This window comes from Aphidius gifuensis, linkage group LG1 (genome assembly GCF_014905175.1).
Source record: "Aphidius gifuensis isolate YNYX2018 linkage group LG1, ASM1490517v1, whole genome shotgun sequence".
Lineage (NCBI taxonomy): Eukaryota > Metazoa > Arthropoda > Insecta > Hymenoptera > Braconidae > Aphidius > Aphidius gifuensis.
Genome location: NC_057788.1, coordinates 1,436,261 through 1,449,010, shown reverse-complemented (window position 1 = coordinate 1,449,010; position 12,750 = coordinate 1,436,261). Strand labels below are relative to the sequence as shown.

The 12,750-nt window shown below is 26.1% G+C and overlaps 4 protein-coding genes across 8 annotated transcripts; 2 read left to right on the top strand and 2 right to left on the bottom strand.

The window, feature by feature from the left end:
• Positions 1 to 16: 16 nt before the first annotated feature.
• On the top strand, positions 17 to 1,941 carry LOC122860790 (mitochondrial chaperone BCS1). 2 transcript variants are annotated; one of them, XM_044164773.1, is made up of 6 exons: positions 17 to 227; positions 288 to 479; positions 546 to 685; positions 752 to 946; positions 1,022 to 1,255; positions 1,353 to 1,941. In XM_044164773.1, exons 1-6 carry the CDS (start codon positions 97 to 99, stop codon positions 1,760 to 1,762), a joined length of 1,302 nt encoding a protein of 433 aa, XP_044020708.1. In that variant the 5' UTR covers positions 17 to 96; the 3' UTR covers positions 1,763 to 1,941. The 2 variants fall into 2 exon arrangements, with proteins under 2 accessions (XP_044020708.1, XP_044020709.1); XM_044164774.1 differs by having other exon boundaries at positions 118 to 227; positions 311 to 479; positions 1,353 to 1,940.
• Positions 1,942 to 2,093: 152 nt separating this feature from the next.
• LOC122860789 lies at positions 2,094 to 5,120 on the bottom strand. Of its 3 annotated transcripts, none has more exons than XM_044164771.1 (3): positions 4,685 to 5,120; positions 3,620 to 4,604; positions 2,094 to 3,530 (listed from the first exon to the last, which is right to left on the bottom strand). In XM_044164771.1, the coding sequence occupies exons 2-3, from the start codon at positions 3,645 to 3,647 to the stop codon at positions 2,200 to 2,202; spliced, it is 1,359 nt and encodes a 452-aa protein (XP_044020706.1). In that variant the 5' UTR covers positions 3,648 to 4,604; positions 4,685 to 5,120; the 3' UTR covers positions 2,094 to 2,199. The 3 variants fall into 3 exon arrangements, with proteins under 3 accessions (XP_044020706.1, XP_044020704.1, XP_044020705.1); XM_044164769.1 differs by having other exon boundaries at positions 3,885 to 4,604; XM_044164770.1 differs by having other exon boundaries at positions 3,885 to 4,604; positions 4,705 to 5,120.
• A 120-nt stretch (positions 5,121 to 5,240) lies between these two features.
• Positions 5,241 to 7,429, top strand: LOC122860788. Its single transcript, XM_044164768.1, has 4 exons — positions 5,241 to 5,731; positions 5,824 to 5,947; positions 6,029 to 6,507; positions 6,599 to 7,429. Exons 1-4 carry the CDS (start codon positions 5,642 to 5,644, stop codon positions 7,247 to 7,249), a joined length of 1,344 nt encoding a protein of 447 aa, XP_044020703.1. The 5' UTR covers positions 5,241 to 5,641; the 3' UTR covers positions 7,250 to 7,429.
• Positions 7,430 to 8,478: 1,049 nt separating this feature from the next.
• On the bottom strand, positions 8,479 to 11,850 carry LOC122860786 (WD repeat-containing protein 48 homolog). Of its 2 annotated transcripts, none has more exons than XM_044164766.1 (5): positions 10,891 to 11,850; positions 10,549 to 10,817; positions 9,391 to 10,488; positions 9,072 to 9,322; positions 8,479 to 9,009 (listed from the first exon to the last, which is right to left on the bottom strand). In XM_044164766.1, the coding sequence occupies exons 1-5, from the start codon at positions 11,002 to 11,004 to the stop codon at positions 8,702 to 8,704; spliced, it is 2,040 nt and encodes a 679-aa protein (XP_044020701.1). In that variant the 5' UTR covers positions 11,005 to 11,850; the 3' UTR covers positions 8,479 to 8,701. The 2 variants fall into 2 exon arrangements, with proteins under 2 accessions (XP_044020701.1, XP_044020702.1); XM_044164767.1 differs by having other exon boundaries at positions 8,479 to 9,006; positions 10,891 to 11,824.
• Positions 11,851 to 12,750: the final 900 nt, after the last annotated feature.

The window sequence follows — 12,750 nt, the reverse complement described above, 5'->3', positions numbered from 1 at the left end:
GTATTATGCAGTATTATGTCAATAAAAATATAAATTAAATAATTAAAACAATAACAATAAATATAATAATATAAATAATAAAATATTGTAGGAAAAATGACAATATTAGATTATGCACAGACATTGTCTGACAATCCTTATTTTGGAGCTGGTTTTGGATTATTTGGTCTAGGTCTTGGTGCTGCATTGTTAAGAAGAAGTACTCAAGTTGGAATGATGTTGTTCAAGTGAGTTTAAATATAATTTAGTATAAATTAAATACGTTAATAATTTTATATTTATTTAAGACGTCATTGTATGATAACTCTAGAAGTACCATGTAAAGATAAAAGTTATCAATGGTTATTACAATGGATAACACATAAAGGTGCTAAAAAAACTCAACACTTATCTGTTGAAACAAGTTTTGAAATGAGAGAAACAGGACATGTCAAGACAAAATATGATTTTATTCCAAGTATTGGAACTCATTTCTTCAGGTAATAATATTATATAAACCTATTTAATAATTATTATAAATAAAACAATGATTCATTGATAAATAGATACAAAGGTAATTGGATAAAAGTTGAAAGAACAAGAGAACAACAAACCTTGGATTTATCACAGGGTATACCTTGGGAAACTGTTCAATTAACAGCATTTGGTAGTGATAGATCAATTTATTTTGATATTCTTGAAGAAGGTATAATAGCTATTTAAAAATTAATAAATAATAATATATATTGATAAAAAAATATAATATTTATAGCAAGACAAATGGCACTTAAAGAACATGAGGGAAAAACAATAATGTACACAGCAATGGGAAGTGAATGGCGACCATTTGGTCATCCTAAAAAAAAAAGACCAATTGATTCAGTTGTACTTGATGAAGGTGTTGGTGATAAAATATTAAAAGATTGTCGTGAATTTATAAATAATCCTGGATGGTACAGTGATCGAGGTAATATTTTAAAATTAATTTATTATACCTTTTTTTTTAACATAATTATTAATAGCTTTATTTAATAACAAAAAGGAATTCCATATAGACGTGGATATTTACTTTATGGACCACCTGGATGTGGTAAATCATCATATATAACAGCACTCGCTGGTGAACTTGAACGTGGTATTTGTGTACTTAATTTATCTGAAAGAGGTTTAACTGATGATAGATTAAATCATTTACTTGCTGTTGCACCACAACAAACAATAATTTTACTTGAAGATGTTGATGCAGCATTTAGCAGTCGTGAAGAAACCAAAGAAAGTAATGAAAAAATTTTATTTATATTTTATTTAATTGGTTTATTATATTTTTAATATACTAATTTATATTTTTTATGATTTTTTTAAAAATAAAATAGTGAAAGCTGCATATGATGGATTAAATAGAGTTACATTTAGTGGTTTATTAAATTGTCTTGATGGTGTTGCATCATCAGAAGCACGTATATTATTTATGACAACAAATTATTTAGAAAGATTAGATCCAGCACTTGTTAGACCAGGACGAGTTGATTTAAAAGAATACATTGGTTATTGTAATAATAAACAAATTGAAAAAATGTTTTTACGATTTTATCGTGATCAAGATGATACAACACGTCAAAATTTAGCTAAACAATTTGCAATTGATGTTATTAGCCATGGTAAAAATGTTAGTCCAGCACAAATACAAGGATATTTTATGTTTTATAAAAATAATCCAGAACAAGTTATCAATAATGTATCACAAATATGGCAAGTTGAAACAACATCACAAAAAAAAACATAAATAAACATTAACAAACATTTGCAGCAAGTGTATTTGTCACTACTCGTAAAGATAAAGGTAAATCTTGATATGTCAACTTGGGACGTATTTTAATATCAGCTTGTCTCATTGAAGAACAAAATTATATAATAAATTAAATAAAATAAAAATAAAGAAAAAGCAATATTTTTTATATATCAAGAAATAAAATAATAAGTTACATGATGAATAAATAAATAAAACAAAAAAAATTATTATTATTATCATTTATAGTTATTTTTATTTTTCGTCAATGCAATTTAAAAAAAAGCACAATCAATATTTTTTTTAGAAGGAAATAATAATAGGGCCATTGATGAACTAATTTAAAGAAAAAAAATAATAAAAATCTTTCTTTTTTTTTTTAGTTATGAACCAGATGGTTGTTTAAAAAATTATAATAATGTTATCAAATATCTTTATTCACTCCAAGGAATTTTAACTTGGTTATCGTTTAATTCATCAAACAAGGGCTCCAATGGAACAAAAGTGACAAATTTTTGATTGGCATCTGAGCCTAAATCAGGAGCTGCTGCGGCTGATACCTCTTCCAGCTTACTGCTTCTTGCACCATATATCTCCTTCATGTTTTTAACAATATCTTCGGGATTGTCTTTATCAATAGAAGACAAAAGCTTATCTAAATCTTGCAAGTTTGTGTTACATGGTTGCTCTGAGTTAATTGCTGAACGAGCTTCATCAACAAGTTGTTGACTTTGTTCCATTGAACAGATTTCCATTGGATTTTTCATTTCAAGTCTTTCTTGAGCTTCACCAGAAGGTATTTTATCCAATTGATTTTTTTTTCGTGATACACCAGCATTACCAAGTCTTTTTTGAGCTTCACCAGAAGGTATTTTATCCACTTGATTTTTGTTTCGTGATACACCAGCATTTTCAAGTCTTTTTTGAGCTTCACCAGAAGGTATTTTATCCAATTGATTTATGTTTTGTGATACACCAGCATTTTCAAGTCTTTCTTGAGCTTCACCAGAAGGTATTTTATCCACTTGATTTTTGTTTCGTGATACACCAGCATTTTCAAGTCTTTTTTGAGCTTCACCAGAAGGTATTTTATCCACTTGATTTTTGTTTCGTGATACACCAGCATTTTCAAGTCTTTTTTGAGCTTCACCAGAAGGTATTTTATCCAATTGATTTTTGTTTCGTGATACACCAGCATTTTCAAGTCTTTTTTGAGCTTCACCAGAAGGTATTTTATCCACTTGATTTTTGTTTCGTGATACACCAGCATTTTCAAGTCTTTTTTGAGCTTCACCAGAAGGTATTTTATCCACTTGATTTTTGTTTCGTGATACACCAGCATTTTCAAGTCTTTCTTGAGCTTCACCAGAAGGTATTTTATCCAATTGATTTTTTTTTCGTGATACACCAGCATTACCAAGTCTTTTTTGAGCTTCACCAGAAGGTATTTTATCCACTTGATTTTTGTTTCGTGATACACCAGCATTTTCAAGTCTTTCTTGAGTTTCACCAGAAGGTATTTTATTAAATTGTTTTATCTCATTCGAGGAACCACTCGTTTCATCAGAAGGTCCAACTATCATTTTACGACCCAAATATGATATCATGAATCTTTGGGGTCCATGATTAGCAAGTTCTTGATTTGATTTTCTAACTGGGTTTGTCATCTCATTTGGGGAACCACTTGTTGTATCAGAAGGTCCAACTGTTATTTCATCACCCAAATATGATATGATAAATCTTTTACAATTTTCATGAATTGGATCTGTAAAAAATTAAATTAGAAATTACTTTCACAAAATAATAAAACACAAAACACATTAACGACAAACAAAAAAAAAAAAAAAAATTTACCCAACAGATTATTTTTTGTGTATGCCATTTTAGAATTTTCCAAAATATTTTATTGATGATAAATAAGTTTTGTGACCTTGCCACGTGAACTTTAAAAGATGAATGAATTTTATTTATTGTAAAGAAAAATCAAAGGAAAAAAAAAAATAAAAATAATAACAACATATTGTCACTGTTTTTGTTTTTTTTTTTTTTCAAACGAATTTCTATTTAATTTTATTATATCTATTGTTATTATTATTATTATTATTATTATCATGATTACTTTTGTTAATCCCAATGTTGGCTACCAGTTGCTGTACTATTAACACATACTTCACCAACTTCATCAGTTTTACAAATTAATGTTTGTCCTTCTACTTTAACAACAACAACAACATTACCAGGCATAACTTGTTTAGGTCTACGTGCTCATACACTTAAAGCTTCACTTGATGATTCAGATCATGGATTAGCACCATCAGTTACTAATAATAATCTTAATGATGGTAATGATGATGTGTTCTTCTTGCTAGTGGTTTTGGTGGTGGTGGTGGTGTATCACGAGCTGAACCAGTACTACTTGTATCAGATAAACCAGTACCAGTTGGTCCACTAGTATCTGATGATTCTTTTGTAACAACACTATCTTTATTACTGTTTTCTTGATGCTCAGCAACAACACAAATTCTTTTATCTCTCAAAACTTTATTACTAAATACAGTAGAACTAATATGGGTGCCATCATATTGGTGTACCATCAGATGGTTGTGTTATAACTTTGATTTTATTATTTCCATATATAAATATTTAATGATATATATATTTTTAAATGATAAAAGTTTTATAAAATGAACTTTTGAATATGGTGCTATGTTACAAACAAGTGGCACAACCAAATTCTCAAATTGATCTAGATTCATTGTTAATGTATTCATTTCTATTGTTAATTGTGCCATAATATTAAGTTATTTCATTTTACCACGTTTAAAGAATTACGATTTCTCTGTAAAATAAATCAACCAATCAATCAATTAAATAATTTTTAATTAATATTATAATTAGGATTATAGGTAAATCAGCTACCTGATTTTTATCATAGCCACCTTTACAGCGTTGATGATTGTGATGCATTTTTCACATCTTCGCATTATTTAGTGATATTGCATCTGGTGTTGAACATGATACCTATAGATATTGTTTATGTTGTTAATTTATTAGCATTAGTTGCAAACTTGCGACAACAGTAAACACGTTCAGGTCCAGGCTATGCTGTCAATCTGTCATCAGCTGATTCCAAGTGATTCTCAAATTACGCAAATCACAAACATAAATATATAATACGGAACCTGGAGAAAAAAAATGGACTTGGGCCAATTTTATTTCATACTTCATATGAATTATGATTTATTATTATTATTTAGTATTGGGTAATTATTTATTGTTATTTATAATTTAATATAAATATTAATCAGCTGTGCACAGCTGTGAGCTGATGCCATTTTGTTTTTTCCGAACATTTCCGAAGCTGGCCGAATGAGCAAGGCTTCACTGCGCACGTTGCTTCTCCTTCTCTCTTTTTTTTTTTTTTTATTGAAAATTGGAATAGTGGGGATAGCTTGACAGATGACTCCACATCCACATGGGGAGTTTTATATATGTACAGTATCTATGTATTTATATGTTCTGTAAATAGACCATGGACCATGTTTTAATTACACATTTTGTTAAATGACAACCTGTTAATAAAGATCCCAATATAAATATAAAGATAAATTTTGTTTATATTGTGATTTAGCTCATTTTAATTTTATCAAACATGAGTGAGATCAAAACATTGAGTAAATCTATTGCCAATACTGGTCTGTAAAACCAAGATTTGGCCAATGCTGGTCTTAGGTTATGTTTGAGAAATAAACATAGTGTTTAAAAATTTTAATTTTTTAAAATATATTATAAATATATATTAAGATAAAAAAAAATAAAAGCAAACTTGATCATTGTACTAACGATATTGAAATTATACCAAACGTGAGTGTCATCATGGGAATAAAACGTGAATTAGAGTTTGAAGACATCGCAGTAAAAAAACATAAGGGTACCATGGAAACATTTAATAAAAAGAGTGACAAGGTTCGTCTAAAAAATAACTGCACCATGCTCGTAGATTAAATATTACATTATTGTTATTATAAATATAAATGTATTATTTATTTTTTTTTTAGATATATGATCATAATGATGATCATTCCTATGCCAAAAATATAATTATTGACTGTGTTAATGATGATTGCTTGGCTGAAATATTCATGTATGTACCAGCATGTGAGAGACTTAAAATTGCACTGGGTATGATAATTATAACATATAAATTATTTCATTAAAAAAAAACTATTTATTTATTTATGGTATATTAATTTATTTTTTTAGTATGCAAAAAATGGAAAAGAGCTCTCAATAATTCATGGTTTAATGTCAAAAAACTTGAATTAACTTATTGGCGATATCATGAATTACCAAAGTGTTTAGAAAAATATCAAACGTCTGATAAAAAATTAAATTTTTTAAAGTCAGTGCTTGATAAGTGTGGTCATTATTTAACAACATTAGACTTGACAGCTTATGGTCATTGTAACATAGTGCCAGTTATTAATGATTGTTGTCCAAACCTCATGAAACTTAAATTAAGATTCATTGATATTGACGATGCAATGTTATTCAATGCATTTACACGTCTATCTAAACTAAAGTCCTTGACAATTATATTTGAAAATATGAAAAATAAAATAATACCTGTGACTTTAATAAATTCATTGAAAAACGTTGCTGATACATTGATTGATCTAAATTTGTTAAATTTCGTCGATCACTTGGATGACAGTTGTAATTATCCAAAAGAGTTTATTTGTGTAAGTTATAACTTTCTTTCTATTATAAAAAAAAAATCAAAAGTATATTTTTTTTATTCTTCAACATACTTATTTAAAATTGCTTTTTCAGGTGATTCGTCAACTAAAGTTCATGCAAATTTTTGAAGTTTCTGGTATACAAATTCTTAAGGATATATACGAGTATTTAATAAGAAATAGAATATCATTTTTTTTAAACCATTATTTTTACCTTGCAATACCTCCTTATTTGTCACAACCGTTAATTCGTATCAGGATGTTGGATTTAAAAGATTGCTGTATCCAAGATGATAGTTTGTATACTATTGCCAATACCATCAAACGATTAGAATCATTAATTATAGATTCTGAATGGATAACCGATGATGGCGTCGTAGCACTTTCAAAGATGGATAATTTACAACACATTTATTTACACGGTCATAGCAACGTCACTGATTCGTCAATCAAATTACTCAAAAATATAGTAAGATTACGTGTACCACAAAGCAATAAAATAACTGATGCTTCAGTTACGAAACTTCTTGGAAATTCACCAAATATTGACTACCTTTTTTTTACCAAGACAAGTGTGACTGCCAAATTTGTCAAAAAAGCAGCAGAAATATCAAATAATCGAAAACGACTTTTAGAGTTGATCATTTCATCTATACCTGATATAGAACAATATACATCGGAATATTTTAAAGTAGATACTATTGAAAATATAGTAGAAAAAAGAAAAAAAAATGGTATAATTTGATACAAATGCTCACGTAGATAGTGTGCAATTTTTATCAATTAAAATATAAGAAATCGATTTTCAAAAATAAATATATATATATTTAAAAAAGTTAATTACGAAAATAAAATGTTAAAAAAACATTATCAAATATAAAAACAACAACAAGCTATCATAAATAAATGAATTAATAAAAATAATATTAATTGTATAAAGTATTTTTTACATCCTTTTCATTAAAAAAAATAGAATAATTAAGATAAAAGTTAAAAAAAAAAAAAAAAAAAAAAATAAGTTGGCTAACACTCAGAATTTACAAGTTGATAAATTACCACAATGTAAGTGCATATAATATACTCTCTTCCTTCAACAAATAATTTTTTTATAAAAACTATTTTATGTACTACATTATAAATATAACGATAATAATTATTTTTATTTAAAATAGTCATATATTTTTACTCTCTCTCTTGTCTTTTTTAAAATTTAAAATGAAGTAGCCATCATGATGTCAATGTTTGAAAATTTTTCATTTCTTAATTGGGATCCAAATGACAATGAATCAGTAACATCATCACAAGAAATACTTGATAATTTAAATGAATCATTACCATTCAATTTAAATGCTAGTTTACCAGCTGGTGGATCTGAAAATGGAACAAGAGGAAATGGTCCAAATAGTAATAATGATGTTTATTCAAATAAAAATTATTTTGATAATAATAATGATTATGATGATGATGAAGTACATGTTAATGCACAATTTCAACAAGTTGATCGTTTATCTGAAAAAATTATTGATATTGAAAAAGTATTAACTGTTGTTGGTAAAAAAACATCAGAACAACTTGAATATTCATATATACGTGATACAGTTAATATATTTCAAGCTGGTCCATCAACATGGACTGTTAAAAATAAAAATCGTCAATCAAGATTATTTGGTCGATGTCGTCAAGATGGACCAACGAAAAAAAAAGAATTTACTATTGAATCTTCACAATTAACAGCTGATAATGTTGACAAAAATTATAATAGATTTTTCTAAAAAAAACGAATACCAGTATCTATAATTCTAAGGGCACATTAAGATGCATTAATATTTCATTTATCTAATCTCAAAATTTCATAACATCCTCATTCCATCAAGTTTACTAGCGTTGTACGTTAATTCATATAAAAAAAAAAAAAAAAAAATTTATTGTTTGTTTTTTATTAAAATTTAAATTATATTGTAAAAAATTATCATGTAAATAAATAATACATATATATTTGTAAAAAATTAAACAAATTAATTTCACTCAATTACTCGATTATCACGGTTTCTTAATAATATTTTTTAAAAAAAAGTACGTATGTATATATATAAAAAAATGAAGTATCATTCGTGACATTTGATTGTTTTTTTTTTGTATAAAAATTTGTAACATTATTATCATATTAGTAGATTTTTTTATAAATATAAATAATGCTTTAAACATTGGAAAATTCCATTTGATAATTCCACATGTATGGTTCATAATTAAGTTGATCTGTTTGATGATGATCAATGTTATTTTGATGAGTACCACCAGTGTTGCTAATCATGCAAGATGAATAAGCAATTGTTGATGTTGGCTGTGATGATATTAAATTAGCAGATGGTACTGTTGTTGTCATTCGACAATCTGATCTTGGTATCATTATTGGTATTGATGGTGGTATTGATGAAATAACTAAACCAGTTGCAACTGGTATATCAACACGTTGTTGTAAATTTACATCTTCAGAATAATTTGCTACTGGAAAAAAATTAAATGAATTTTTAAATTTGAAAAATAAGTTTATTATAAATAATATTTACCAGTTTCAGAATTATTAAATTGAATAATATTTTCATCACATGGTACTGTTGATGTATCATTAGCTAAACTCGTTATATTTTTTTTCTTTGACGTATATTTTTTGGTAGTACTTGTTGATGATAAAATTTTACTTGTAATTTCATTTTTTTTTTTAGCAATTTTTTTCTTTTTTTCAATAATTTGTTTTGTTTTACTTGAACGATTTCCACTGGGTTGCCAAAGGTGTACCGTATGAACAGCATTACCTTCTCTAAAAAAAATTTTAAAAAAATGTTAATTAATAATTTTTCATTTATAAAAATGAAAAAAATTATATACCCTTGTTTTTTTCCAAGTTTCCAACTATGAATACCAGCTTTATGAAGTCTTTCTCTAATAGTATCAACACTACAACTTAATCCAAGTGCTGGTGCAACAAGTTTAGCAGCAGTTAATGGATTATCAGTTGCCATTTGTATAATAGCATCATCTTGTTCTTTAGTTGTTATTCTTTTTCTACCTTTTCTCTCCTTAGTTTGTACATTACCCTCTTTTTTCCAACGTTCAAGCCATCTTTTAACTGTTCTTTCAGATCTATTTATTGCAAGTGCTATTGATAATGTTGATAATCCAGCTTCTGACATACCAATCATACGATTTCTTATTTCAATTGATGTCTCAAGTGTACCTTTTGCTTTACCACCTTTTTTTTTACTATTTATTTTTTTATTATTTGAACTAGCTTTCTCTTGTTCATCATCATCATCATCATCACAATCTTCTTCATCATTATCTTCATCAGTCAATTCATTATTATCCTTTAATTCTCTTCTATTATCCCTAGATGAATTTGAATTTTGATTTGTATTATCAATTGGTTGTTGATGCTCTTGAATTTGCTGATGCACATGTTGATTATGAACATCATCAACTTGATTTCTTGAAGCTGGATAAAGTTCATGAAGTTGTGGCACTGATGAATCACATGTTTGTTGATTATTTGCATAATCATTATTATTATTTGAACTTTGAACTAAATCAAGTGGCCAATTTTGTGATGTATTTATTTGTGAATGATTTTCATACAATGGTATTGATGATTCAGCTAATTCTAATGTATTACTATATTGTATTTGATTATTATTTTGTATTATTGATCTTTCTGAATCATCAACAATTGTTATATTATAATTTTCATATGGTAACTGTGTTTGTATTGATGTGGCTCTTTCATTTGTTTCATTATTAACATCTTCATTAGCTTTTTCATTTTGTATAGTTTTTTTATTTTTGATAAGTATAATTTTCTTTTTCTTTTTAACTGTTTGTTTATTTAATTTATTTAATTTATCATTTATTTTTTTAAATTTTTTTTTACCAAGTTGTGTACCAGTTGGACGCCATACTGATTTTTGAATTGTTTTACTATCAGCATCACTAAAATAACAAATTTTAATATATATTTTTAAATAAATGAAATGTTTAAAATATATTTACCCAATTGGAATTCTTTGTATATGTTTTTTTGATGGACTCCAATTATGTATACCAGCTTTATGTAATCTTTCACGTACAGTATCAACTGAACATGATAAACCAAGTGCTGGTAATACTGTTTTAGCTGCTGTTATTGGTGTTTGTGTTGCAAGTTGTATTATTGCTTCATCTTGTTCACTTGTTGTTGCACGTTTTCTACCACATCTTTCTCTTGTTTCAACTGTTCCTTCTCTATCAAAACGATTTAGCCAACGTTTTACTGTTCTTTGCTAATGTAAATTGAAAAATAATAACATTATTTATTACTTCAGTTTTTCTTAAATTAATTTTGAATTAACTTACTGAACAATTTACTGCTGCAGCAATATCACGAAGACCAAGACCAGCTTCATACATTCCAACCATTCGATTTCGCAATTCTGGTGTTGTCTCATGTACACCTCTTTTTTTACCCATTTTTAAATTATTTATTTATATTATTATTAATAAATACAATTGAGTTTAAATTTAACACCAGTTAGCCAGTTTTTATTGCTTTTTTTTCTCTTCTTTTTTTTGTTATAAAAAAAATTAACCCACGTGATGAAAACAATGTGCCAAGTGATAGTGAATGTTGATTTTATTTTGTAATTAAATTGGTCAATTTTAATTACTACAATTTCGAAATTATGTATCAATATTTTCATCAAATATCAAATGATGATTTTTAATTATTAAATAAATACTTGGAATGATAATTAAATTGTTTAATTTATAATTCATATTTATTTATGAAAATTTTTTTATTTATTTATTAGAGTGTAACGTGACAGTCAATAATAGTTCATCTATTTATTATGAAAATTGTCATGTTGATTTTTTAACTACTTGAATAGTAGTTTGTAAAAAAATAAAATTAAATAGTTTATTAATTTTAAATTTATTAGATACCTGATTTATTTAATATGTAAATATTTGTATTCTTTTTGTTTAGTTAATTATTTTTTTAAATAATTAATTTGTCAATATTAATTCGGCTGAGGTATGTATGTATGACTGTTAATACTTGTACAAAAATTGACGGATAAAGTAATGCATTTTCACGGGATTTATAAAATTATCAAAAAAATTTATTAATAAATCAAAAGCCATGATTAGTTTGAACGATTTTATCGAATATAATTGGAGTTTTTATTAGAAGAATTATAATAATGAATTTTTTATCATTATTATTTTCGAATTATTTTTTTAAAAATATTTAAATATTTGAAATTTGGTCAATATTTTTGACGTTCGATTGACAAAGCACCAACACATATACATACACAAACGTGTATTTTTTTTTTTTCACTTATTTTCTAGCGCTTTTCATGAATCAGCGGTGAATTTTGATAATGTGTTATCAAACTATGTAACTGGCTGTAGGTAATACTGATAGAAAAAGTAGAATCGAAATCGAAATTGTCGAAATGATATAATGCAAATAGAAATTTATGGCTTATTCATATCTTCACTAAAAAATATAGCACTGAAGATTTTTTGTGTCTAAATAATTGTTTAGAATCTTTCCTTTTATTATCCTGTATATTTTCAAGACAATCTTTCGGTGCTTTTAGTTGCTAGAAAAAAAAAATAAAATCGAAATTGTTGAAATGACATAATGCATTACTACACAATTATTTCTCTGGGATTTATTTCCTTACAAAATTTCGAAAACATTAATTGTTAATTGGTAATTTCAATTTATAAAAGTTGTTGATCAAATTCAATAATTATTATTTCTCAAAATTACATTGTCCCATGATAAAATGGTTTGAAAAAATTTATAAAATTAAAAATATAAAAAATAACAAACTGTTTTGATCATAAATGAACGATGATCCATATCAACACTTGCATATATGCATAATAATTTTATGAATCAAGCTTATAACATTTGCGATTTTATAATATTTAATTTTTTGAACTAGTCCCGTATCTAAAGTAGCAACATCCGCTTATCAAAAACTCTTTACAACGTTCAACGCTCGGAACTCAATTGTTAAATCTTCGTTCTCATTATATTGAATGACAATTTTTTTTTTATCATAGATAAAAATAAGACACATTACAATCAACTATTGTACAAAAAAAAAATATTAAAATTAAATTTTTAATTATAAAAACAATGTAAAAAAAAGTTGAAAATAAATTGAAATTAATTTTTTTTATTTTTGAATATTA

What these genes read in the sequence shown, in the direction of transcription:
- LOC122860790 (XM_044164773.1), top strand. Translation starts at nt 97, where the DNA reads ATGACAATATTAGATTATGCACAGACATTGTCTGACAATCCTTATTTT. An exon ending in GTTGGAATGATGTTGTTCAA is followed by an intron (nt 228 to 287) that starts GTGAGTTTAAAT and finishes TATTTATTTAAG; the next exon opens with ACGTCATTGTATGATAACTC. An exon ending in ATTGGAACTCATTTCTTCAG is followed by an intron (nt 480 to 545) that starts GTAATAATATTA and finishes ATTGATAAATAG; the next exon opens with ATACAAAGGTAATTGGATAA.
- LOC122860789 (XM_044164769.1), bottom strand. Translation starts at nt 3,948, where the DNA reads ATGAAGTTGGTGAAGTATGTGTTAATAGTACAGCAACTGGTAGCCAAC. An exon ending in CAACATTGGGATTAACAAAA is followed by an intron (nt 3,531 to 3,884) that starts GTAATCATGATA and finishes AATTTTTTACAG; the next exon opens with ATCCAATTCATGAAAATTGT.
- LOC122860788 (XM_044164768.1), top strand. Translation starts at nt 5,642, where the DNA reads ATGGGAATAAAACGTGAATTAGAGTTTGAAGACATCGCAGTAAAAAAA. An exon ending in GAGACTTAAAATTGCACTGG is followed by an intron (nt 5,948 to 6,028) that starts GTATGATAATTA and finishes TTATTTTTTTAG; the next exon opens with TATGCAAAAAATGGAAAAGA. An exon ending in ATCCAAAAGAGTTTATTTGT is followed by an intron (nt 6,508 to 6,598) that starts GTAAGTTATAAC and finishes TTGCTTTTTCAG; the next exon opens with GTGATTCGTCAACTAAAGTT.
- LOC122860786 (XM_044164766.1), bottom strand. Translation starts at nt 11,004, where the DNA reads ATGGGTAAAAAAAGAGGTGTACATGAGACAACACCAGAATTGCGAAAT. An exon ending in ATACAAAGAATTCCAATTGG is followed by an intron (nt 10,489 to 10,548) that starts GTAAATATATTT and finishes TTGTTATTTTAG; the next exon opens with TGATGCTGATAGTAAAACAA. An exon ending in ATTTAATAATTCTGAAACTG is followed by an intron (nt 9,010 to 9,071) that starts GTAAATATTATT and finishes ATTTTTTTCCAG; the next exon opens with TAGCAAATTATTCTGAAGAT.